Raw genomic sequence first — 26,721 nt, forward strand, 5'->3', positions numbered from 1 at the left:
ATATGCGACACTGAAGCTGAAAAGCGATAATATTCGAAAGTGTTAATGAGGCAATTATGTGGTCATTCATGATTTAAAAAACATCTGTAGAAGAGCTGGACCAAAAATACTGAGTTTTATGGTGCGAAAAACAAGTGTTCCCAAGTATGCTAATTATTTATAAGGTTTTAACTGTTTCTGTGCTTTGACTGTTAAAGCCTATGGCAACTAGCAGGGTTGTGATGCGGGCTGATATAATGGAAGCACCGCTTCCTTTATATATAACACCTCATTAACCACTAATAACTGCATTTGAAACCTAAACCTAAAATGTGAACGGCTTATTTGCTACCTGTAAAGTGTTGAACTCGTTTCTTGATCTAAGTCAATTGTAAAGCAGGCGTCTATATATCTAGATATGCTATTAAAACATGCCATCGTCGTTTTGTGGGCGGGGCTTGTTTGGGCTTGCTTTTGACGTTATAGGTGTTTTTCTTGCCTTCAGCACCAAGCAGCGCTGAACTGTCAGGCTGCACGCAGGCAGTGCTGGGTATCCGTGGACGCTCATGCTTTCTCGCAAGGACATCACATCAGCCCCAGCTGCAGGCCCCGGGGCTCCCCTCACCCTTGCAGCTTGGGACCCCCGCCGGTTGTGCAGGGCTGTGGAGCGGCGCGCAGTGGCCAGCTTTTGAGCAGAGCCCGGGATCCGAGGCGGAAGGACCCAAGCAGCGCCATGGCAGCGGCCACCGCAGGTAGGGCATCCGTACACCTGCAGCCAGCACCCACCGCTGCGCCCTGTCTGCCTGCACTCAACCCGCCTCTCTCTTCTTCCACAGAGGCCGAGACGCGCCAGAATCTGCTGCGCACCGTCAAGAAAGAGGTGGGTGCCCGGGGAGCCGGAGGGTGGTGACAGCAGACATGCTGCTGCCAGGAGCTTGGGAGGAGGCGAGGAGTGATTGACCTTGTTGTTCTCATGGGAGTAATAGCGGGTTCGGGGGAGAACCGTACCTCATGGGTTCAGGGATTGGGTACAGGAAAGATCATTAAAACTGCTGCCTGGAGGGGAATGTCCATTTAGGAAGCGAGACATCTGTACAGCTGCGAGGTGTTGGAAAAAGGGATAGGGAATGGTGTATTATCTATACATACAGGAAATAGTATATAATGTGCTACTCTGAGGTGCGGAAAAGTCGAGGGGCTCAATGAGCCAGAAGCTGTTGTGGACTGTGGCTTTGAGAAGTGGTGATGTTTAAGCAACTGTTAATATTGCGCTGTTGTTGTTTGTGTGTACCGGTGGGATGGATGGTATTGAATTTGCTGCCCTGGGCAGAGAAGCCTGCTTCAAGTGGACATTCATTACTCTGCTTTCATGGACTGAGTGCGAGCGAGAGATTTATTGACGTTGATGCTGTGAGTGGACAGTGGCTTTTAGGTAGGCATCGGTGTTTAACCTGTGGCTAATTGGGGGAAGGGGCTGAGGCCTGAATGTGTTTGTGTGTGGAGGGGCCCTGAACATATAACTCGCTTTTGTCAAATACTCAGGTTGCTGTGGCAGGCGGAGTCTTTAAACCTGCTGATCTCTGAGCATGACGCTTTTTTGAAGGGGTGGGGGTGTAGTGATGCTCTTGCTGGTGAACTGAGCCCGAAAGTTGAGGGGAGGGTCATTGCAATTGCTGCTGTCAAAGATCAGTGGGAAGGCAGCCATCAACCTGCTGATCTAGTCAGCTGCGCAGCCTACTTGGAAGAGCCACCGATTATTCTGATACCAGGTCCTGAAGCCGGGAATTGTTATTGCACTTGCTGTTTCCAGGGACTTTGGTTTGTGTACTGAATCTGCTTCTATCGGGTGTTGAGCCTAGTTGGCGAAGTCACTGATGCGATCAGGAAATCATCCTGAAGTGTGAAAAGATGAGAATTTGGATGCTAAAAGCAGCGGGGCTGACAGTGTACCGCATTTTCTGATAGACCTGGTCACGTTTAACAGAACCCTGTAGGCTGCTACATGTCCATGTCTTGAACGATAACGCTGCAGCGCTGCTCTATGGTACTCATTCTTTCATGCAATGACCAAGTAGCTCGGCATATCTTACTGCAAATTGTTTACCTGTTTACACACGAGGCAGAAAAGATGGGGGTTGTTTGCTATTCTGGAATCCAACTTCAATACGCAATTGATGGAACATTGAGTGTTCTTTCCAAAAATCTGTATAGAAAATGGTATTGTGTTATACTTGCTGTATTGATTGTGGAATATCGCTACGTACAATAACACTGAAACCCTTAACTACATTAATACACCGACAATGTTTTTTGCCACAGCAGAGTGATCTGCTTTTCCATAACCTATAAATGATTGATAGTGCCACAACAGTGATCCACTTACCTGAGGCCATATTTCAAAAGCGGTATATTACAGTGGTGTACCTAATCCAGAAAATACTTCATTAATGCTATATTACATAGATGTTGGAGCTGCTTTTCAGAACCCATATAAAATTATGCTCTAGAGCCACAGCAGCGATCTGTTTATCGAAGCTCATATGTACAATGATCTGTTCTCCTAAATCTATACGTCGGCGATGATATAGTGTCACAGTAAAGTGACCTGCTTTCCAAAACTTGTTCATAAACTATTGTATAGTGTTAAGATAGTAATCTAATTTATTAAGTCAATATATACACTATTACATATTGCCGCCACGGAGCTCTGCTGCCCATGGTGGTGTGGTGCATTGGTAATGATCTGCTTTCCTAAGCTACTAAATCTGTCCTGGCATGTGGTCGTGATAAACTAATCGACTTTGCTATTTCATTATGACGACTTCATTTATGGAAAGTACTGCCTCTTTATACATCAGTCTTAAAGAAGTGTGTGAACTCCACCGAATGTCGCAAGTCATAAATGCAGAGGAAAGATCACCTGGCATCCATTTTGAAAGCTTCAAGGGTATAGGCTTTGTCTAGCACAGTGCAAAGTGTTGGGTCTCCAAAGCTCTCTTTCAAGAGACTAAAATCAGTGCAGATTGTCCAAGTGTTCTTTCACGTACCGCCTTGTATAGCCATGTAATTAAATGGCATCCAGAACCCATGGTTAGAATTGTCAGTAATTCTGGGTGTGGAGCAGGCTCAGATACCATGGCGTTCCATAAGATGTGATGTGTATGTGAGGTGGCGATGTAAGAAAAACTGTCCAGGAGGCAGTCCATACTGCGTCAATTGGTCAAATATGGGGAATTGCCCATCTTGGAAGAAGTCGCCCGTTGTGTGTAACAAGCAAGAGGTCCAGGGGGTCAAGTCAAACTTTGTGTAAAATCCAGGAAATGTAAGCAGTCCTATAAGGGGCAGGGCGGGGCATACACGAGAAGCCGGCGTGCCATACGGTAAAAACGCAAAATGCAGGTGCGCCACTTGTATGGGCCGAGAGGGGGGGTGGCTGAGTTTTTTTTCAGTAGAAGAAGGTGAAAGACAGCCTGAGGTGTCATCATTCCGCCTGTGCCACAGGTCTCTCCCATGTACCTCTCATCAGTCAAATGTGACACCCATTGCAGCTATGCTGCGAGGTAATACGCCTCAAAGGGTAGGGCTCCGAGGCCACCCCGGTCAAACGGAAGCTGTGGCTTGCTAAGTGCCTCTCGTCGCTGCCTGTTACCTCAGATGAGAGCAGTCAGCAAGGAATTGAACTCTTGCAAGAAGGATTGTGGGGGGTCCACTGAAAGACTGGCAAAATAATATAATTGGTGAGGCAGTATCATCATTTTAGCCAAAGCAATTTCCCCTATCTGGGCAGGAGGCAGTGAACTCCAGAAGTGCATTTGCATTTTAATGCCCTTTAGTGCCACTGGGAGGTTCCCGTCAAATAATTCAGAAGAAGTGTGGTATAAGAGGATCCCCAGATAGCACGGGCTGCATCCTGACAAATCAGGGGTATAGAGTCCAGCAAAATGGACCGAAGTTGTTGATTGGGGTGAAGAGGATAAATCACTGATTTATCCCAATTGACATGGACCCCGTAGCCTCGGTAAACTCATTATGTACAGCTCATAGGGGTGCAAGGTCGCATGTAATGTCTCTCTTATAGAGAAGGAGATCGTCAGCATACAATGACACCACATGTGTCCTGTCTTCGAGGGGTATCCCCCCATCTCCCGCCCATAAGCAGATAGCCAGTGGTTCCATTGCGAGGGCGAAGAGCAATGGAGAGAGGGGGAAGCTCTGTCGCGTTCCTCTGCCTACAGGGAATGAGGCAGACACAAGGCATCCCAGCTTGACTCGGGATGTAGAGTTGGTGTATAAATGACGTGTATATGCAAGGAGTCGGGGACCGACCTCAAATTTCATCAGAGTCTGGAGGAGGTAGTTCGACGCCAAAGAGTCAAAAGCCTTCCCCGGATCTAAAATTGGGCCTCACTTGGCTAAAGTTCTCTAACACGGTCTTGTATATGGAAAAGCCGGCGCAGGTTTTGGAAGATACTGTGACCTGGGATGAATCCATTTTGGTCTGCATGTATGAGATCTGAAAGTACCTGGGCGTAACGATCCACTAGTATCTTGTCTAAAATCTTATAATCCGCACCCAGCATAGCAATCGGGTGATATGTCACTGGCTGGGTCCGGGCTTTAGGATGGAAACCAGGAGAGACTGTCTGAGTGATGACAGAAGTACTCCAGAGGCCAGCGCAGCTTCGTACATGCTGGTTAATCTGGCTGCAAGTTGGGAGGGGAAGATATTGTAGAACTCAAGTGGTAGACCATCGAGGCCCGGGGTTTTATTTCAGGAGCAGTCTCTACGGGCTTGCAATGCACACTCAGTGGTGAGCTTGCTGTCTAATGCATGTTTGAGCATGGCAGGGAAATGAGGTAGCATAATTCCTTCGAGAAAGGGACTGTAGGTGTTCCCTGCTGGGCCAGGTGTGCTCCGATACAAGGTAGAATAGTAAGTGTGAAACTGTTCCACAATAAGCTCCTGTTACCGAAGCAGGGCCCCTGTGGGTAAAATGAGTTCGGTAATAGGAGCTGGGGTAGTGTCTTGGCGCACAAGTCATGCTAAGGGGCAACATGATTGGTCCCTGTCTCAGTAGATCTTGGCTGCATGAGCCATATAGTTTAAGTGTCGAAGTTGTTCTGCGTAAGTTGTTTTAGCCTTGGTGAGCTGTAAAGTTTCTCTGGGTCGCTATCTGTCTCCTTGCTTAATTGAGCATGTTGCTGTTCAGTGGCTGTATTTCTATATCTAGGGTTTCTGGACCCCCACCACCTGCTGAATGCTGTGACCTTGTGTTACTCTCTTAAAAGCGTCCCATTCCACCCTCTCCGGGGAGGCGGTGCCATGGTTTTCCACAAAGTAATGTTGAATACAATCACCCTGCTCTTTCCTGAAAAATGGATAGTCCAGGTAGCTGCTCTGGGGACGTCAAGTCTGGACTGGGGATCTGGGAAATGACCAGTGGAGGTCCATATAGTGGGTGTCATGGTCCGAGATTATTCGTCCTAGATAGTCAGAGCTGCATACGAGGGGGTCAGTAATGCCATACACAGAAAGCGGTCCAGTTGTACATGGAGCCCGTGCGGTGGGGAATAAAATGAGTACAATCGAAGGGTGAGGTTGTGTGTGCGCCAAGCATCTTAGAGCTACCACTGTTACGCCCAGCTACATAATCGATACCAAAGGGGATGATGGACAGAGCGTTTGAGCAAATCAAACACTCCCCCCCCCCCCTCCCCCCCCCCTCCCAGTCAACTGATCTGGGTTTAATCCATCATCATTCTTTAGCTCACTCCACCACCCCAGTTCAGACATGGCCATATGCAAATCAGTCTGACCCTGTGCCTCATGGGAACAGTCCAGCCTGAAGTGCCAAGCCATGTCTTTTCCTGGACTGGAAACAAGCATCCTGGGGGGTCACTTGGAAGAGGGGGCTGGGACCTATCGAGGTGTAGATTTAGTGCACGTTTAAAATCCCCACCTAGGATCCAGGGAAAGTCAGTTTTTTGGGTAAGAATGGAGGACCGTGCATTCCAGAAATCTGATTGTCCGATGTTGGGAGTGTAGATCCTGCCAATAAGGAGTGGCTGCCCATCTAGGCGACCCTCCAGGAACAAATAACGGCCATCCGGGTCTATCTTGGTATCCAGGACCTGAAATGGGACTCCAGGTTTGATCCAGATCAGGGTGCCGCAAACGTACCCTGAGTAGGTTCTGGCATAATAAATACCCCTCCAGCGCTTATGCAGGCGAGTTAGTTCAGGTAGTGTTTTTTGCGTCACTTGTAGACCACATGAACTTGTTGAAGCTTGATGTAGGAGTGTACCTTATACCTCTTACGAGCACTATGCATGCCTCTTACATTCAACGTGATTATCCGTAGAGTGTTGCGGTAGGACTGTGTGTTCGATGTGTGTTGTGGGGAACGGTGACACGGGCGGGGGCTCTTCATGTTCGTCACATTTTGCATTCCATTTCCGATGCGATAGTAAAGTAAGTGTTAAGGATCCGGAGTGCCATGTATGAGCTGGTGGAAGGGGGTAGTACAAGGGCTGATATGTAACTAGGCAAGTGAAACAGGGGGGACCTACTGAAACTACAGTATGCCCAAATATTATCTCTGTAATACCTCAGAGTGCGGGGGGAGAGCAACTGTGTTTGTGTTGTGCCAAGGAGCAATTACCCTATATAGCAAGGTATGTAGGCACATGGAGAACCACAGCAGTGGCCGTCAGGGGTGTAATAAATCGAGGCATCTGAGTAAGCACAAGAGGGCGGACGGACTAAGGGCACAATGAAAGGAAATCAGGTCCACCTCAAGAAATGCACAAGAGGGCGTGCATAGGATAGAAAAGTGAGATATATATATATATATATATATATATATATATATATATATATAGTGCTAACAGCATGGAACAGAGCCTTCTATATGATTTTTTGCAAGTAAAAATGGGCCTCCACAATTAGGCTGGATTGTCTATCTATGATGACCCTTCGGTCTCTTAACATTGCCCAGCAGGCAGTGTTGTGGTATAAGGTCAGTTCGTAAGTGTGTGGCCCATCAAAGGTCCGTCACTACCTGTGACGGCTACGTTCTCCCTCATTGCCCTATAGAGATGTGTGATCAGATGTCTACCTGTGCTGCAGGATAATAGGACATCCAGCTTACACGTGGGCTGGGGTACCGCGGTTAATGAGGGCCAGGTCAGCTTGGCCATCTCTGCCAGTCCAGCATAATGTAGGAAATGTCCTGGCTGTAGACAAGTTCCCAAACTCATCTAAGAGTTGCAACAATAGGGACAGCACTGCGCTTTGAATTGCAACATAAACACGCATTAGAAATGCAATAGGTCTCACATTTAATTGTGTTAGAGCTATTGGCATTGTAAATGAGATTATGTTTTACTTATGTGTGGTTCACTGGGGTTCTTGCCAAGTAAATATGTTTGATGACAATGAAAGCCTTCGATTTTATTTTATAAAAGGAAAAGGATAGTTAGTTAGGAATATAAACTGTGAGGTGTAATTTATTATGATAAAAACATGGCATTTTATTCAAGTGAAGTAATGAGAATCGTCCAGGGTCATGATTATTTAACCTTCTCTTTCCTAAAGGGGAGCTTCCACACATTATTTGTGATAAAGTCTGATTCGTTGTAGTCGGTGGTGAGATTTTGCGGTTGACGTTGTGTGGGGGAAAGTAGCCTCCCCCAACTCTACACAGCAATAACTACCCCATTGATCGCTGAAATGTGCTGAGGCCAAATGAGAGATGTCATTAGAGTAGGGCCTGCCTAGGAAAAGAGAGCCATCTAAAGGCTGCACGTCGCCTCCAAGAACTGTTTTGCACACAGAACCTGCAATGATGGGATCCTCCAAAGTGTACTCACTATCTATTGATGTTTACCTCTTTAGCTAAATTGGCAACCCCCGAACAATGTTTTATGTAAAGATTCTGTATTCCGGAGTTCACTGCTTTTATATACACTGTATTGCACAGACCGCCAGCATGCTCTATTTTTAAGTGTCTGCTTGTTTGCGATCTTGGTTCCTATGAACTCTACCTTAAAGGTCTTTCTAGTTATGTTTATATATAGAATCTAACATAATTGATTACCTGCACACCGCCACCATTAGTAAAAGTAGCTAGCTGCAGTCTGTCAGAGGGCTCCACAAGGGTGGGCTGGCCAAAGCGTTGCTGAAGGGCAGGCATGAGATAGGGCAGAGTGTGCATATCTGAACACCTCTTGCAGTGCAGCACCCAACACAACCCAGGGTCCAGCAGTACTTGCTGCCGGCTGCACAGTGCCCAACCTCACTGAGTTACTTTACTGTCATCCTGCAGGCAGTTTAGGTGTCTCACCAGTGTCTTTAACACCTCCATTGGCTCCAGACCTACACCATCCTGTGGAGCTGTTTCCTCTGTAATCAAGTGACTCACAGCGTATCCAACGCTTCGTCCGACATCTCAGAAACTACACTGCGTACCAGTAAATTGTTTTTAAAAAATCGCCTATTGCGCCATTTTGGGTGTTGTTAATAGTACAACTCGCCAAATGGAAGCATTGAACTGTGTTATTAGTCCATTTACTAACTAGGACCTATCCCATGGTCTATATGTTCCTTGTACAAAACTTTATTGTGCGGTCTAGTGCTTAAGATGTACGGTAAAGTATCCTTGATGAGCCAAATTAGAACAAGCAGCGACTGGCGGAAAACAATGGTTTAAAAAAAAGATTTCTTCAAACCACGGATAAGAAATTCAAGTGTAAGGAAACTACTTTACCGGTCCTTCTCAGCCTTTAACGGAAGTGAGGAATCAGCTGAATTAACGACTTAGAACGCAGCAAAGAAGAGCGACGCAGGAGTTGAACCAATGGTAAGTAGCAAGTGGGAATAGAGTCGTATTGATTACAGTAGGTCTTGCAGACAGCGTGTGCACGCTGGCTAGGCTCGACCTAAAAAGCATGTTGTCTGAGTAGAGCGAGATGATGTGGTGCGTCAACCAGTCATATACCCCAGTCTCACATAACACAACATGCCCAAATTGCCTGGGGTTCTATCGCTAACACAAACAGAAGGGGCCACAGGGGGCAGCCCTGCCACGTTCTCCTCTCCAGGGCACACGCCTCTGAGCGACTTTGCCCTACGCGCACTCTTCCACTGGGGTTAGTATATAGTAACCGGACCCATCCCAGATATTGTGTGTCTAGACCCATAACTCTTAGCACTTCAAGCAGGTGGCGATAGTCCACCGCGTCGAAGGCCTTTTCCAGGTCATTGGAGACCAGCTCCAGCTCCTCGTCCCGGTGCTCCACCTCATGAAAGACATGGGCGAGACTTTTAAGATTCATACCGATGTTTTCTCCGGGAATGAACTCACATTTTACCAGCTGGGTCATATGAGGCACTAGACAAGTGACTAATATCTTGCACAGTATTTTCACATCTGCGTTAATCATGGTGAGCGGCTTACAAGCAGCAGGGTCAGACTCCACCCACCCAGTTTAAGAAACAAGCAGATCGATCTCCTCCTCCCTCATTGATGGGTTCAGGACTCCGCTCTCACATACCTCCAAGAGACCCTGTGTAACTGTCGCGAGAATGCCTAATAGAAAGCCATCTCCGCCTTGGCCTGTGGCAACATACTCGGTGTCCTGCGCAGCCCCTCCAGCCCATCAGGGCCATCAAGGGCCTCCGCGACCAGCGACGCCAGCCATGGGAGGTCCAGTCCCTCCAGGAGTGGGACATACTGGTCTGGGGTTATAGCGGGATCTGCGGGTAATGCTTGCTGCAAGTGCTATCTAAAAACACCCACTATCCCAGCCCTAGTGGCAACCCTGGTGCCATCCGTTGATATTGGGTGTGTGGTCCAGGGCAGTAGGTGCTCCCTACGGAGTATGTAAGCCAGCAGCTGACCTGACTTATCTCCCTCCTTATGCAGCCTCTGCTATATTGATTAAGTGTATTTTTGTCCAGGCGAGCCCAGATCTCTGCTATATGTCGACCTACTGCCTGTTCTCTGCACCTGTCATCTGGTTGCAACTGCTCCCCAGCCCGTAACGTGGCCAGCGCTTCCTCCTCCACGCCAAGCTCCTGCTGCAGTGGACTACGCACCCCGCAAGTTAAACCAATGATGTTGGAGGATCCAGCATGTGCAAAGGGTGCACACCCTGGGCCTGTCCAGTACGCAGTGTGGCCAGAGGGGCTCCACCAGAGACTCCCCAGGCTTCCCTCTAGTCGACGGTGTGCCTGCTTTTCAGGTCGGTGTCACACAACTCTCGCAGTCGGCCACCAGATGTTCTAAGGCCGGCCCCCTCCGTTACCATAACACAGAGTCCTCACGGGAAGCTTTGCGGTCAGGTTCACTGGTCCATGGGGAACGAGTCGCGCTCACGCACAGGGTGCCTCCTGCTGCAGAAGCCGACATGGGTCACTCGTCTGGCGCGGTTCGTGCCCAGGTCTCCTGGCAGACTCCGGATGTGGGCACCACCCATGCCGAGCTACCTCCTCACTGGGAACCAGCTGTGCAAAGGAATAGTTTCCGGGTCCATCACGCAGCTACCATGCAGGCAGGAGCTTCCCCAGCCTAGGCATCCACTGCACAAGTCCCCCAGCACTACGACTTGCTGTAGGCCTTGATTAAGAAACTGTGGGGGATATTAGCAAGGGCCTTATTGCCGCTTTAGCGGTACTTTTTGCCGCTAAAGCGGCGATATTTCTATCGCCCTATTAGCAAGCTGTCGCTAACAGCTGTTAGCGACAGCTTTATGGTGAAAGCAACCGTTTTGGTACCGCTTTGCATGTCAGCGATATATATATATATATATATATATATTATATATATATATATCGCTAATGACATGCAAAGTAGGCGTTCCCAACTTAAAGCGATTGAAAATAGTCACAAACACAGCTTCCCCCATTAGCAATGCCCACGAAGCGATAAAAAAATTTGACCTCGACTATCGCTGGAATCTAACACCTGCTAAAATCCTGACTTAACCTTACAATCCACCTCCCATTGACTAGAATGGTTAAGTCCTCACCTGCCTATTAGCAAGCCTTTCATTAGCGCGTTGAATTTATCACTGGATTTCTCGCGCTATTGCAGGGTTTCGCCGCTATCGTTGGATTTTCTATCGCCTTGGAGATAAACATTGATAATAACGTGTTATCTCCGCGATGAACTCCAGCGATAGCCGGCAATAAAAAAACAGCGCTAAGCGCGCTTTGCGACAATTATTGCAATTTCTTGGTAATATCCCCCTATGCGACCAGCTCCCTTCACTCGGCCCGGGACCCTCGCTGGTAGTCACTCCTCAATTTCCAGCAGGGCTCGGGTGCTGCAGACCGTACGCTGCACCGGGGAGGCTGTATTCAGGTATCGTAGGACAGGCTTACGCAGGATTAAACAGGATTCGAGCAGAAAACATCCCGGAGGCTCACGTCTTGTTGGTCATGTTGCTTGGCCACGTCCGCGCCGCATTAGAGTTAGGAGAGTTCAATTGTGTTAAATTATAAAATACACATTAACATCTTCCCCTTTGTAGATCTCTACGTAAGCATTAAATGGCCTTAAAAGTGATCTATAAGGCAATCCAGAAGCTGGAAAGGGAAGATCCAGACACTGGGTTATGGCCACATATGTGTAAGATGGGAAATTGGGACAGTGGGGAAAAAAGGCACATAAGGTAAGGTATTTTTGAAAATGTTAACAAGATATAGAATCAGATCATACATGCATGATCCAAAAAATGAACCGAATGGGTGTTCTCAACAGTATCGTAGTTCTTCGGGGCTCACCTTTTGCTCTGGAATAGACCAGCTCTGACAGCCGAGGCTTCCTTGTATTCAGTAGTTCTCCGTTAGACTTCCAAAGCATTTCTCTGTTAGTTAACTGCAGTGTCCTCTACTTTGATCTAACTTCCTACCCCCCTCTAAGCACTTTAGCCCCATACCATGAAAGCACTTTTCTTAAATTGAGTGAGTTAATCCGAGCTAGTTTTATTACTCTCCTAATACGGAGGCTCTCTGATAGAAAGCACCCTCGGTTCACGGATGCATGTGGGTCTTTAAAGGCTTACTATGCCTACACTTTTCTCTTTCACTCTGCAGTAATTAATACGTTGTTCTATTATCATGCAGAAGAATAGTTATAAAAACTTCTGTTGTTCAAAGCCTAATTGGTGGTTGCTCCGCTATTCATGTTTTAAGGCATCCAGTCCCTAGTTTTAGGTGCCTTATCCCAAATTACCTACATCTGTCTTTTTCCTAACTAGAGTCCGCCACATAGCTGGTTCAGCACCCTACTTTAATCAGCCATAGTGTTTTAAGTGTGTGTGTGTCTGTCTGCATTACCAATTCCTTTTCGAATGTGTCAGTCTTGATGCATATCTTTGTCATGCTGCCCCATTGTATCCATGTAGCTTTTTGTGAACTACTTTAAATGAAGAAAAACACTATAAAAACCAAATGTTTTGTGTTAAATTTTAGTGGTGAAAATTACTGAAACTTGGCTAAAGTTTCAGGCGATTATACCTGCCGCACTGGTTATATGAATTGCTTCAATGGGATGCAGCAGGTGTATCCTTTTGCTGGATGGTGCATTTTCCCTTCGATTTGAGCACTGGGATTGGTTGTGAAAGAGAAGTATTGGCTGATTACCGTGTTTTTGTAATGTTTAGTTTATCCATTCCTTGAAAGTCATTTTCAGTCTGATTCAAAACCTATGTTACATCATTACATTTGAACTGTGGAAACCTTACATTATTGTCTTCAAGATGATACCCGATGTTTTCCTTTAATATCCTAGAATAATATGTGGTTGACTAAGATGAAAAAAGTGCTGTTTCATGCCTCTGCGATCTGCTTTCTGCGTTGCCGTGACAACTCCTCAAACCCAAGAACAGTCTGGTTTTTAATATTGTAGCTACAGTAAATTGGTACCTTGCTTTACTGGTTCATTGTTGCTTAATTTATTTTAATAAGGGGAACCTGAAAATAGTGTCATCAAGTAAAAAAGCTAATTACTAAGTAATAAATAGCTCTGCATATCTGCAGAGTTTTGGCTCTTCGTTTTTATGTGAATCTGACATAGGCGGGTGCATTTGGATTGCATGTACAACTTTGGGGTGTATGTATGTAGCATTCATTAGCAGACACCTAGCCAAAAGGCAGTGGAGCTCATTGGAGGGTCACATGCCGAGATACTGCAATCTGGGATTGAAGTGGAAGCTGAGTTTTGAGAATGGAGGTGGACCATTACTTCGTTGTGATTTAGTGTTGAAGAGGTGTGTCTTTCTTTTTCAGTTCTTTCGTGAATTGGAGCATGGTTGTGCCATTCCTCCTGGACAGAGGGATGGTGTTACTGATTCTGGATTCATAAATTGAGAAGGCCTGTTTTGGTTTTCATTTTTGCACTTTTCTGTTTCCTTGATGCTGTACTTGCTGCAGGTGTGCCGAGAGCCACAGGAGGTGCTGAATTTATCGGCCAATAGGTGAGGGTGCCTTTTGTGATGGCTTTGTAAATGAAGCCGTTGAATTTTAAGATGGTTTGGGCTGCATGGGAAGCCAGTGGAATTTCTTCAGGATGGGGGTGATGTGTTCATATTTCTTGAGGCCTTTGAAGTGTACTGCGATAAGAAGGATACATAGACCCTCTTTATGTGCAAAGCTCACCCAAAGAGGCTCCAATTTGGAGTCTGAGAGGATTTGCCCCTCATTGATGGGTAAGAGTATGATGTTTTTAAAAGGCATTGCTCAAGTCGCTTTCTGAGAGGAATGGTGTCACTTTCTTCAGTAGTAAAAGCCGGTACCAGGCCATCCTGGTTTTCTTCGCAGTGTTTCCCTTGACAGTGTGTTTGTTGTCCAGGGGGAATCAGAGTAACTTTGGCTGTGAAAGTTGGTTTAGCTCCATCCAACGTCATGTAGTTGAGCCAAGTTTGGCCTATGTGTAGTTTTTTGTTTTTGAATGACTCATGGGATTCATTAGAAGAGCATTGGAGATCAGTCTGTGATTGTTAGATATCACAGATAAGTATTCCCCAAGCAGTAATGCTATTCATTGGTTACTAGGTAATATTCAAAAATAAAATACGAAGAGGGTTAGCTCCCCAGCGAACATGAAGATAGTTGAGAATGTGTACTGAGGGGCAAGTATGCTCGCTTATCCCACTGGCATAGGAGTGGGGTACTACAAGTGCATCTGGGGATGGGGACTTGGGAGATGCAGCACATTGAGGTAGAGGCAGAAAAACAGAAGTGGGTGCCCATTGGGGTGTCAGAAAAAAGGGGGCAAAGGTAATCGGTTAGGTCGAAAGTGGAGCTGAGGCAAAATATAAGATATGAAAACATGCTCATAAGAAAACATGCTCTTAGTCTATGGACCAGGTACAAACAGAACATATGGACTTTGGAGTATGCAATTGGTGAAAATAAACATTCTAAGAGAAGTTAGAAGGGCCAGCAATGGATCAGAAGAACATTTGTGAGCAGAAACAGTGAAACGAAGAAAGGTAATCAGAAACTATAATATAATTAAATGGTGAAAAGAAACGACAAGGGAAAGAAAATTGTTGAGCAGGAATAGGGTAGAAGAATCTTTTCCAGAAGTAACAGGGAAAAGTTCTTTGTGTAGCAGATAGAGGAAAGTATGAACACAATATTAAAAGGGGAACATTGTTGAATCGGGGATGATAAAAGTTGTGGGCAGGGACAGTAGGGCAGAGGAACACTGGCAGCAGAAATGGTTGGGGCATCTTTGATGAACAGCTACAAGAACAAATTTACGTCCATTTCAGGAAGGTGAGCAAAATTGGTTTACTGGAACAGCAGATCGGGAGAAAATTAGTAATCGGGAGTGGGAAAAAAAACTGGTTAGAATAAAGAAGGCAGCTATGGCACCATGTTATTTATAAATGTTTGAGGAAAGACACATTGAAGGCACAAGAGTGCACAATGTATGGGGAGGAAGATTACTTAGGTGTGCAGGAATAAGGAAGTCTAAATGGATAGAAAATGCACATTGGGACAGCGAAGAAAAAGGTTTGGTTATGAAATCAGCAGGAACGTAGAATTGGAGATCTATGTGGCCCAGGCGAGGCACACATAATAGAACAGCATTGAGAGGAATCACTTGGGAGGCCACGAATAAGCTCATGGAAGACCAAGGTCAGATAAATAGGATAAATGTAAGGACAGGACTGTGGAGAAGGGCAGCAGTGATTTTGTTCAGGTCAAACGCACATCAGAGAACAGGATGACTGGAAGAATAACTTGGAAGATCCAGATCTGAAAATAGGCACTTAAAGAGCAAGACCAGAGGGGAACACGCAGGGACTTAAAGAAGTGCATGTGAGGTCCCTCTTAAGGCAAAAGTACACCCAAGAGCAGAAGTTTGGGCAGAAGGGAGAGTGGGAGTCTGGAGAAGTAGCTTATTGGAAGTGGAACCCCCTGAGTAACAGATCACCCAGAAGCAGTAATATAGGGGTGTTTGGGGATCAGACACGTCAAGGAGGAAAACCCAGAGAAAGAGGAGCACAGCAGGAGCAGAATGGACAGAGGACGAGTGCATGCAAGGCAGGGCCACAGTGGCCACTGACTTCTGGGAAGAGTCTGGGCAGTCTTCTATCGGAACTGTTTTTCATCTGTTGTTGCTTTAGGTTGAGCCTGGGCAGCACATGCACTGCTCTGCGAGGCATGCTGTATTCGGGTAGGGACTTGAAGCTCTGCCCACTCTTCGCCCATATTTTTCATTGGCTTGTGTCTTAGTCCATTGTAAACTCTGGCTGTTCATTCGTCAAAAGACTTAGCATTCCCTCCTCAGTACTGCCTTGTCCTACTTTGTAACCTCCCATGGCGATACCCCCTGTTATGTGTGTTGTTACTCTGTAGGTTTTTAATTACAGTCTCTGAGGACACAGTCGTTCCTAATACTTTTTAACATTTTTGATAGCATGGGCGCCAAATGCATTTTCAGTGCAATAGGTCTCGCATTTGCGAGAGTTTAAGATATTGGCATTGTAAATGACAACGCCTTTTATCTGTTTTAAAAACAACACATTAATAAAAGGCATTGTCATTTACAATGCCAATAGCGCGAACTCTCGTAAATGCGAGATCTATTGCATTGCAAATGCTTGTTTTTAAAAGATATTGCTTTTTTTGTAGCCCCTAATAATGCAGTTGTTGCCATTTCTAAGCACTCTAATTAACTGGCGGTCCTTTTCCCATGGGGAGTGGCACTGAGTCAGTGAAAGACTGAGTTGTCCATTGTCCGTGTATGAACTAATCTCCTGCATTTGGAACAGATGTCAGCGGCGAACGCATATGAGCTGCTACCTATCTGGCCATCTTGTGTTCCATCAGTTCACATTAACTTGGCTAGTCGGCACGCCCCAGATCTAATATTAGAAAATGCAGCCTTTCTATATTGGCATGACCTTCCAATATGAAAATAGTGCAGCTTCGTGTAAAATAGGTGGAGTTCCACCATTTTGTACTTTACGTTGCCACTTATAGCACCAGGAGTGCACTCCTATATTGTGGTGACTTGCACATGCGAGGTAGATGCCTAAAATAAATTAGACAAAGATGGTTGTTATTACAAAAGAGCGATTTTCTGTGGAGGAGCCACCAACCTCAATCAACATGAATGGTATTACAGCACATTAAATAACTGATGCGCAGCAGGTAACCTGATACTGTGTGCGGTTTGAGCCTGCAAATCCTGCAACATTATTTTCTCTTTGTCTCCTAATTGCAAACATTATTAGGCAGAATGGCCTTATTGAGTCTGCGAGAGGTTTTAGGCCGCACATTTAGGACTGGACCACCCCAGGCCCCTTGACTAAAGATGCGTTTTTAACTGGGATGCGTGATTGGTATTGGCTTTTGGTTGATTATCAATCTGTTTTTCTCCTTCGCATCTTCAGGTCCCTAATACGTCAAATTGACAGCCCTAATGTCACGTGTCGACTTCTAATGACTGCTGATCAAACAGCCGGAGCGAGGGCGGCAGGGGCACGGCGAAGGCAGTGTCTGGCACAGGCTTTCTGTTGGGGCCGCCTTGCATAGGTTGTGCATTATGAAAACAATATTTTCCCTGCCGCAAAGATGAGAACTTGAAAACTGCTCCATCGTTTCTGGGATGACTGAATGTGTCTGATTTTGCACAAGAATGGGCGTTTTTTTTGCCCCTGGTTGGAGTTCATTCAAGGGCTATAGGGACCTGAAGTCTTTACTCAGCGACCGTGAACCGTTCACCAGTCCAGGGATAAACCAGTCCTGAAGGACTCCGTGACAATTTTTTGAGAAGACTGCACTTCAAGGGAGCGTAAGTCAGTCTGAGAAAGGCTGAGGCACAAAGCACCGGATTTGGTGCCCGTTGTACTAAGAATGGATTCAGTGAAAATTGTCGCAAATTACGCACCGACTTTTTCCAAATCCTCTCTGTTTTGCGAACCGACCTATGTACTAATTGATCTGTTTGGAAAACCGATTCATAGTGAGTTGCAGTTCGACATACTTCATGCATATAATAAGGTAGGTCACAAATTGGGACCCACTGTGCATCAACTGGATGGTAGCCCGCAGAAGTCCGCAGACCACCATGTCTATAATTTCTTTTAAATAAAGGTATTATTATTATAAAAGTCAACACATTTTCCCAAAAGGAAATCTAAATGCATTAAGTAAAAAAATTGTATACATTCACAAGAGGGGTTCCCTTTGAGACACCTACTACCACTATCTTTGAGTAGTAGGAAAAACCTTAATGTTTTGCAACCGGATTTTTGTATCAAAATAGTATATTCCACTTCTAATCGGTATTTGGAAAGGGGAGCCTAAACACGCCCTATATTTGGTTGCTATCCCAAATTCCAATCTCCAAACATGTTACCAAATCACAATTTGCGTTTGTTACATGTAAGAAGGCATTTTGTGGTTGCAAATGGCCCAGTTCTGAGATTTGTGCATTTTTCAGTCACAAAAAGCCTTTGTATATCTAGACCCCAGTGGTCTCTGCCTAGTTTTCATTTGAGCCGTGTTCACTTTCCTCTTATTAAAAGTAATGCACTCTGCTATCCCTACTTGGTGCCCCCCTTATTGACTGTCCTAGTTGAGAGGGCGATGATTCTATGGCCATGTTGACAGAGTTTTGTTTTCCTCCTTTTTCATTGGATTTTTGAGGGAAGGGTTGAAACGCGTGGTGCTGTAGTGTGAGCAAGTGTGTACGGTATGCCAGAAGTACCTGTGCTGTACATAATCTGCGTTAATGTTGGAAATGCCCAAATGGAAAACCACCACGGGCTGATGTCTATACAAAGTGCCAAGTAATTGGAAACTCGTTACGTGAAGCAGATACCCAGTATCACAAGGTAACATAACAAAACTTGCATAAGGAATCCTCAAATAGCTCTTTATGCACGCTATAGACGCTTGTGGACACACATGCTCCTCACCAAACTGCCCAGATAATTGGTAGGTAGCTAAAAATAACCCTCTGACTACTGTCTCCTCACAAGTCCATTCAAATCATTTAAATAAAAATAAAAATAGTATATAAAACTTGTACAACTTTTGATTCGACATATATGACAAGACAAGTGCTCTTTAATGTAGGAGAAACCATATTGTATTTATTGTTTAAACTCCGAGCAGGATCTCTTTTTTTTCTAAATTAATCCGTGAGGGAGAGAGGCAAGGAGACGGCATGAGAATAAATGGTACACGGGCAGCTGTGCAGGCACATGCAGTGTTACTTCTTTTTTGTAAGACTGTTATCACGGGAAAAGTGCGTCGGCTGTGTTAATGGTTTATCTTTAGTGCTATAGAAGAACTTTCACTATAATAATTAAGTATGATTGGTAAGCAGTACAAATATGTACTGTGCCGCTTATAGCATATCTTAAAACCATACATGTTCTCCCTCGCTTTGTCACTCTTTTGTCAAAAGGATCGTTTGGTCTGTTGATGCAAAATAGTTTTGCACTGCTTAGTCCGCACAAAACTATTCTGCAACATTTTTCCACTATATCGTCTGTTCCTCAAGGTTTTCGTGGGAGTGGTGCTCTCTTGTATGTCGTGCATACTGATGTCTTGGTCTAGTGAGGTGCTGAATTGAGAGCACAGGATATGCAAGCCTCCACAGCAGTGCATGCTTGCCAGCACAGCCTTCCAGTTGGTGAGAGTATAGCCCAAGGTTCATGCTCATACCAGGCCTTTTTGCCAACCATGGTCCTAGTTCATGATACTGCATGCTGCCTTTCATTCAGTTTGATTTTTAGTGAGGCCAAGGGTGATTAGGCATGTATCTTGTGTATCCTGTATTAATCAAATAAATATGTCCTCTTCCTTCATTATGTGACCAAATGTGGACATTTTCCGAGAGTTTTGAGAGTTACAATTGGTTTCTCAGGGAGATGCTGAGTTGAACTCTGAATCATGGTGATTTCCAACCAGGTGAGATCCTCACTTGCTTTAAAGCTGTCTTAAATTGTGCCACTGCATTTGTGTGTCTAGCAATATCATAAACACTTGAAACTACCCAGAATCTACGAAAATATGTCCTGCATCTCTCGTAAGGCGATTCAGCTTTGACAGACCATTCATCTGCATGACAAACTCCAATCATAGATGGGAAGAATAATCACCAGAAGTAAACTGTTTACTCCTAAACCCCAAACTAAACAGTCCAAATCTCTTAATAAAGCCTTCTCCTGTCAACAGCAAGACTGGAGCTGTGTACCTCAGGATCACTGACACAACGTGAATGTGTTCTCCTTCCAGGAAACACGCAAAAGGCTGCACACTGAGAACCTACCATATAGAGTTCTTTTCTTCCAGTACTCGCAATTAACTAAGCTTTTCACCCCCCAAAATATTTGTTGTGGGGGGTATGGGCACGCAAAATTGCTGTCAGGACGCTTTCTTGAGAGACTTTCCGACCGGCCCCCGAATAATCCTTTAATATCCTGCCTCAATTGAGCCAGCGGCACTCATCCACTACAGCGTGCACCCGTGGTGCTCACCTGCACCCCTAAAATACTGCCCAGCGGTGTGTGCGGACGCTTCTGTTGGCAGTGGTTGGGGGACACTTGTGGCGGGCCCGGAGGCATTCACCAGGTACAGACTGAGATTTAGTGGCACTGCGGCCTGTGTGTCCGGCTGTGCCCTGTGTGGCCGACTGCGTCCTTCGTGACTTGGGAGACCCTCTGGACAAATTGAGGGAGCACCGTGTTGCCAGCAGAGGGTGCCTTGGTCTTCCTGCCGCGACTAGTGGGGGAGGTGGGTCTACCGCCTCCTCGTGCGGTCTGCTGGGTCGTTGCGGTGCATGGGGGGCCTAGCATGCTGCACGCCGGTGCCCAGGCGGACTGGTGGATTTGCTGGAGCCTGTCTTCTCAACGGCCCTGTGGATCCTGGTGGCCGGCCAATGTGGGCCAAGAGAGTGTGAACTGCAGCCAGGCCGTCCTGGCCCTGTAGAGTTGAGCTCCTGGTTACGGAGGCGGCCCTGACGCGGGGCGCAGGCAGAGCCTGGTGGATTGTGGCCTTCGGTTGGGGTAGCGCCTCCTGGACGACCCTGCTTACATAGGTGCCTCCTGAGGCATGTAGCATTGAAGCAAGTGAACGTTGGCCTTGGTGGGGCCCTTTGGCTGCTGTGGGCTTCCCTGTCCCTCCTGCAGGCCTCTAGAGAATGCATAGAGCGAATGCCGGCAACTAGCTGAGGGCAATGTGCGCCTGCTGAGATTCCCAGAACAAGCAGAGGGGATGCTACAAAGAGCTTTGTCCAAACATGGACCAGTGGAACCTTGAAACCCTGTGACCTATCCCCCCCTGTGTTCACCATCGAGAGGGCGCACCGGGCGCTGGTGGCTCCACCTCGACCCTTGGCACCACAGTGGGCCATAATTGCACATATATTAAACTTCAAAAACAGGAACTGCATCCTTCGAACGGCCAGGGACACAGACACTGCCCGGTATGAGAACCAAAAAATCGTCATCTACCCTGACTATACTACCAAGGGGCACGGAAAACTTGCCTGGAAATTAAAGATAAGCTTTGTTCCATGAACCTCCATTATGTGTTGTTGTATGCTCCAAGACTGAGGGTGTTGCTGGGGGGCAAATCTCATTTTTCTGATCAGCCTGAGGATGTGTGGAGCTGGCTGGAGATGTGGGACAAGGTGGCCAGGGTCAAAACAGGATCCTGGAGGTCCGGGTTGGGGTGAGGTCGGCTGGAGATGGCGGTCCTGCCTGGATAGCATGAGAGTGGAGCGAGGCTGGGAGCAGATACTCCCCTTAGAGGAGTATTACTGCCAGGGTGGTGATCCCGGATGATGGTACCATGGCATTGACCTCCTCGGAGCAGCAGTTGGAGCCGGGGAGACTACATTGGTTTCGGAGGCTCCTCTGATGCAGGACAATACTTTAATCTGATGTGGTAAATGAGGAGGTGTATTTGTGATGTAACTCTGTTTTATTACTCTTCTTCCCTCCCCCTTTTTTTTACAGGGAGTTCTGTTTATTCACTCCTCTTGTTCCTTGTGGCAGGACATGTGTGATGTGGGGATTGCTGATTTGGAACATAATGTCCTGGAGTGATCTCGTGCTTAGGTGTATTTATTGAGGCACTGTATTATGTGAGGGAGTCTTGGGGTGCCTCCAAATGGGTAGTGGAAGGCAATGGGTAGGGGGTTGGGAATAGGCTGTGTGTTCTGACAGCGGAGTTTGAATTAGATTTGCAGTATAGTAAGTTGTCAATATGCTGCCCATCTGGGGGTTGGGTGAGTTGTATCCGGTTTCTTATATTTTGACCCTACTGTTGGGGGTTGTTTGTTCATTGCAGTGCCGAGATGTAGACAGTATACGCATTATCCTGCCTGCTGGTATATGACTTGGATGTCTGTGAGGGTTGAACTATGGGTGGAGCTACAGGGGGACACACGCTAACTGCATGGTTGATCGGATTAATATTGTCACATGAAATGCCGGCTGGTTCATAAACTACTCCAAGCGCTACAGATTTCACTCGTTCCTCAGGCACCACAATCTCTGGCTGGGGGAGACAAACATGTGGGCTTAGAACCTAGTAAATGCCTCCTGAGTCTGACCTCCTCACGGATGCAGTCTGTCGGGAGGCACTGGCTATATCCTTGGAGGTTTATCTTGAGGCAAATTTGGGTACCATGGACTCCAGGGCTGTTGAGTGGTAGGTGCTCAAGGCGGTAGTTAGAGGGGAGTGTATAGGGACAGGCTGTGGGATGCGGAGGTGATTAGTGGAGGATCTTAAGGTTCAGGAGGGTCGGCTGGCCAACCTGCAGAAACAAGAAGCACCCTCGGTGGAGGTATGCACAACCATACTGGGGGTGCATAGAGAACAGGGGCGGCTCCTCTGCAATGGCAGAGGAGCGTCACCCCATTGGCTCAGAGCCCGCACCTGAAAAATAAAATGATGTCTATCATTGGGTTTTTTTCAGTTGCTGGCTGAACCAGCATGTGTAGGGAGGGGCAGGAAGTGGGAGAAGGACTGGTTGTGCACTTCTAAGTGCACATGTGTGTTTGGCTGGCTGTCTTAGGCCACCCAAACACAGATGCGCACTTAGGTTTCTCCAACCAGGCTGTATTGCACACCCGGGTTGGAGAAACAGCACAGACTCGTGTGCCAGAGCAGAGCATCAGCCCAGCCTGCTCAGGACCGTCACCATGCTGCTCTCATAGCATGAGAGCAGCGTGGGTATTGCACAGGGAGTCTGTGATTGAGCCAGGAAGAAGAACACAGAGTATACATTTACAGGGTTACTTCTACTACCTTAATCAAAAATCTACTTTCATCAGTCAAAAATATTTTTTTAAACTAGTGGAGACTGATGAAGCATAATATCCAAAAAAACACATGTGTCTAGAGATTGACAACACTAACCTGTACCAGCTTTGGTGAAACACTTCAGAAAAAACTCAAGGAAGCATTTAAAATGAACTGTATTTAGCATAATGCTAAGGGGTGAACTGTGCTGGGAGGTGAAGCAGTGTGCTCCCATCCCCCTTCCATTACCGACAGTAGTTAGAGCAACATCTGAAATAAACTAAGACATGGCAAAGTATACTTTGTGATAACTGGAGATGCACCTGTGCGCCCGAGAGAGGTACTGAGACCTGAAAGCATTGTAGCAGCTTGCTCAGCAACCCCAGACACATTTAGTTTTTTATCACTACTGATGAAGGATAATATCCAGAAACACGTGTCTAAAGATTGAAAGTACTAACCTGCACCAACACTTCAGCAAAAACTCAAGTAAGCATTTAATATGAACTGCAGTTATCATAATGCTAAGGAGTGAACTGTGTTGGGAGGTGAAGCAGTGCGCTCCCATCCCCCTTCCATTACAGACAGTAGTTAGAGAAAAATGTGAAATACACTAAGACATGGCAAAGTTTACTTTGTGATAACTAGATGTAAATTGATTTAGAAATGGCGTGCCCAGTAGCACTGCTCCAGAGACTACATACGCATTGCAGACTGGCTTCTAATGACTCTCCTTGCTTCTGGGAGCAGGACATCTGAGCAGCTCACTTAATAGGGGTTGTCCATCAGGGAGGGATACCGAAACAGGTGGCAACTCAAAAGGCAGCTTTCACAGGTTCCTTTTGAAGTGGAGCCCCAAGCTGGGATCTCAGGAATGGAAACTTTTCATGCCCTGAGGCACTATAGGTTTTCTGGCCATTCTCACAGCAGGAGAAAAAAACTATTTCTGACTCTGGCAAAAGGAAGGTTACTGCATCTCCACATAGGCTAGAATAGGGGCACAGCTTCTATAGCTGGAGGTATGTTAGAGCCATCTTGGATGAGGAACACCAAGAGTTTGCAGTAAACTGAGAAAGGGAATATTGATAAAGGAAGTTGGCGTTTGAAAGAAAGTGCCAGGATTGGTATAGAGTATTCTCCAATCACTGACACTTCTCCACCACCTCCTCAGAATCTTTGCGTACCTGAGGAAAGTACGTCTGAGGATTGAAGATAATAGCTGACTGATTGAAGAAAGAAAACTCATGAAATCCTGACTCCTGCTAGTGGCCAGAGACTAGATCTGTTCTCCGTGGGTCAAGTGGTTAAGGTTTTGTTGCTGCTACAGGGATACAAAAGGCAGAAGGGATCTCTGTTTTGAAGAGTCTAGCTAACCACTGTGAACTGCTTCCTGAGAGATCCCCGGCTGGAGAGAGACCTGGTGCCTAGAAGCTTGCTCTGAGGACTATAGGAGTGTCCAGAAGACCTTTCCCAGCTGTAAAACCTTTGTGGCAATTAGTAATATTTCCATCTCTGTAGGGCTAGGGCAAGGCACTGAGGCTTCTACAGTGGGGAGGGGGCTGTTCTCTGTGGGCATGATATTCAGATTTGTCACACTCTGAGATAGTTGCCATTAGGAAGATAGGCTTCACCGGCACGAACGACCTTGTGGAAGGTATCCAAAGTTATCTGACATCATGAAGCACTGCTCAACTATAGTTTCCAGCCTTGTCTCACTATAGAGTATTTCAAGAACCAAAACCGGGATAGCCTGAAGGTAAAATCTTGGTCTGGTGTGAAGTGCCAAATCTATCCCAGTGGCGAAGCAATCCGTGTGGCTGTTGAATCCTGCTTTGACCCTATGTGGGATTTTGGTGCCAAACTGAAGGCTTCAGCTAGAATTCAGCAGCGATGTATCAGACTGTGAGAGATCCTCACCAGCTTCATCATTCTGCCTTGCATTATTGGAGAACTTTTATGCCACAAGTTAAAACCTGTGATCAGTGTGCTTCTCTTAGTTAACCTGACTCCTTCTCCACTGCAGTGAGCCTGGATTCACGGATAGGTTCTAGACAACCGCAAACTGTGACTTTAAATTGTTGCCTTGAGTTTTCTTGGCACATTTTGTCTTTAAATTTATACAAATTCTGATCCTCCCTTTTCTCTTATCAGATTTTGATAATTTGTGTATCTTTTTCTGAATATTTCCTTGATTTGTCTAAAATGGTTTGATCATTTTATTTGTTGGGTTTTTATCTTTATTGTTGCTTGGTACCGCTTGAACTTAACATGCTTTTCTCTATGGAATAGCTTGATGTGTTTTTTTCCCCCCAGGAGTTGGACAGAGATTCTCTTAGAACTGTGTCTTTAAGCTAGCCAGATTGCGTTTGGAGGTATATCGTCTCCCAAATTAATAACCCAACATCTGGTAAATAATCATTGATAACTTATTTATTTTACCATTTATTGGTAATTTTTTTAAGCATGTATTTCATTGTACATGGGCATTTCAAAGCACATGGGAAGGAAGAGGGGGAATAAAACGTTTGGGGCTTTGGGGGCAAAAGTGCCCAATGGAAAGGATGATTCAGAAGGGCAGCAGTTGAACCTTTTGTATACAGAATGAGTGGAAATTTAACTGAAGAGAAAAGCTTTAAGATTATTTCTATACCTGTGAAGATCCTGTTCATCAGTGATTGATTTAGGTACAGGGTTCCACACCACTGATCCTAAGGGAGTGATTATGATGGCGGGCGGATTGCCACTGCCTGGCCGGCGGTGGTGAGCCGCCCGCCATCACAACCACATTTACCCCCGCCATATTACCATGGCGGGGGGTACTGGGGCGGACGGAAAGTCCGTCCGCCGCTTTTCCGCCAGTCGGCAATTGTCACGATTGCCGGCTGGGCAGAACTCGGGCCTGATATGGTGGTGGTGCCTGGTAGGCACCCCCATTCATATTATGATGCCTGGAGGTAAAGGCCTTTCCATGGTGGCGATGCCGCCATGGAAAGGCTGGTGGGAATTGCTTTGGGGGTACGTTGCGGGCCCCAGGGAGGTTAGGGGTGCTGCACTACCATAGGTACCCCCCTACATTGCCTTGTTCAAGGTGGCAGGCACCGCGTGGTGCCTGTCACGTTGTGCTTGGTAACGCACAGTATGCCTCTTTGGCATTACGGCGGGTGCTGCTTACAGCAGCACCCACCGCAATGCTGAAAATGCAGAATGCGTCCACCAGGGTGGCAGTCGCATCCTAATTGGCGGTGCGGGACCGCCGCACTGCTGGCGGCCAGTCCCAGCAACGCTAGGGTGGCGGGCGGACTAAAGTCCACCCGCCATCCTAATGGGGCCCTTAGAATGGAACGCTATGACTGTCCTGTCTCTGCTGGGGAGTTATGTGGGCATTCAGAAGGGTGGTTTTAGTTGAGCGGTCTATGCAGTGCAGTTGGTGATCAATTTAATTTTAATTCCAGTGTCCTGAGAGCGAAAGAAATCAAGGTAAGCATACGTTCAACATAGTTTTTTGATATTATTATTTTTTGTTTTGGTTTCTTTCAAGCATTACAGTACTTTAAAACAATCTCAACCTATTCTAACACTTTCTAAATGGCAAAGGCACTTTCATTCTACCTTACAAAGGTGTCCGGAATAAGGCAGCTGCTTTTGTGCTAGTTTGCATTTTCTCCACAATTTCAAGAATTCTGGAGGCCTACTATGTAAAGATAGTACTTGGCTGACTTATAGCTCGAAATCCCAGATGGATGTATCGTGTTGGGACTCGCCAATAACATTCTCCAGAAACATAATGAATTGGAATTCTGATATTGTCAATTGTTTGAATAATTCTAGCATATAAAAGCATTACTGAACGAAAGGGAAATTCATTGTTACATTAAGAGTCTGTGATGAACATCGGCTGATAATTTATTTTCTTCACTTCCCACCACTCCTACCTCAGGCGATCTGAGGAATGT

General features: G+C 46.2%; 1 protein-coding gene across 2 annotated transcripts in view; it reads left to right on the forward strand.

The window, feature by feature from the left end:
• Positions 1 to 488: 488 nt before the first annotated feature.
• The window catches only part of SGSM1 (small G protein signaling modulator 1), a 1,300,548-nt gene continuing 1,274,315 nt past the window's right edge, over positions 489 to 26,721 (forward strand). For both annotated transcript variants that reach the window (XM_085636109.1, XM_085636110.1), the window contains exons 1-2: positions 489 to 731; positions 816 to 859. In XM_085636109.1, the coding sequence (XP_085492235.1) occupies positions 713 to 731; positions 816 to 859 (63 nt within the window). In that variant the 5' untranslated portion in view covers positions 489 to 712. The remainder of the gene's footprint in view (positions 732 to 815; positions 860 to 26,721) is intronic.

This window comes from Triturus cristatus, chromosome 11 (genome assembly GCF_964204655.1).
Source record: "Triturus cristatus chromosome 11, aTriCri1.1, whole genome shotgun sequence".
In the NCBI taxonomy this organism is placed as follows: Eukaryota; Metazoa; Chordata; class Amphibia; order Caudata; family Salamandridae; genus Triturus; species Triturus cristatus.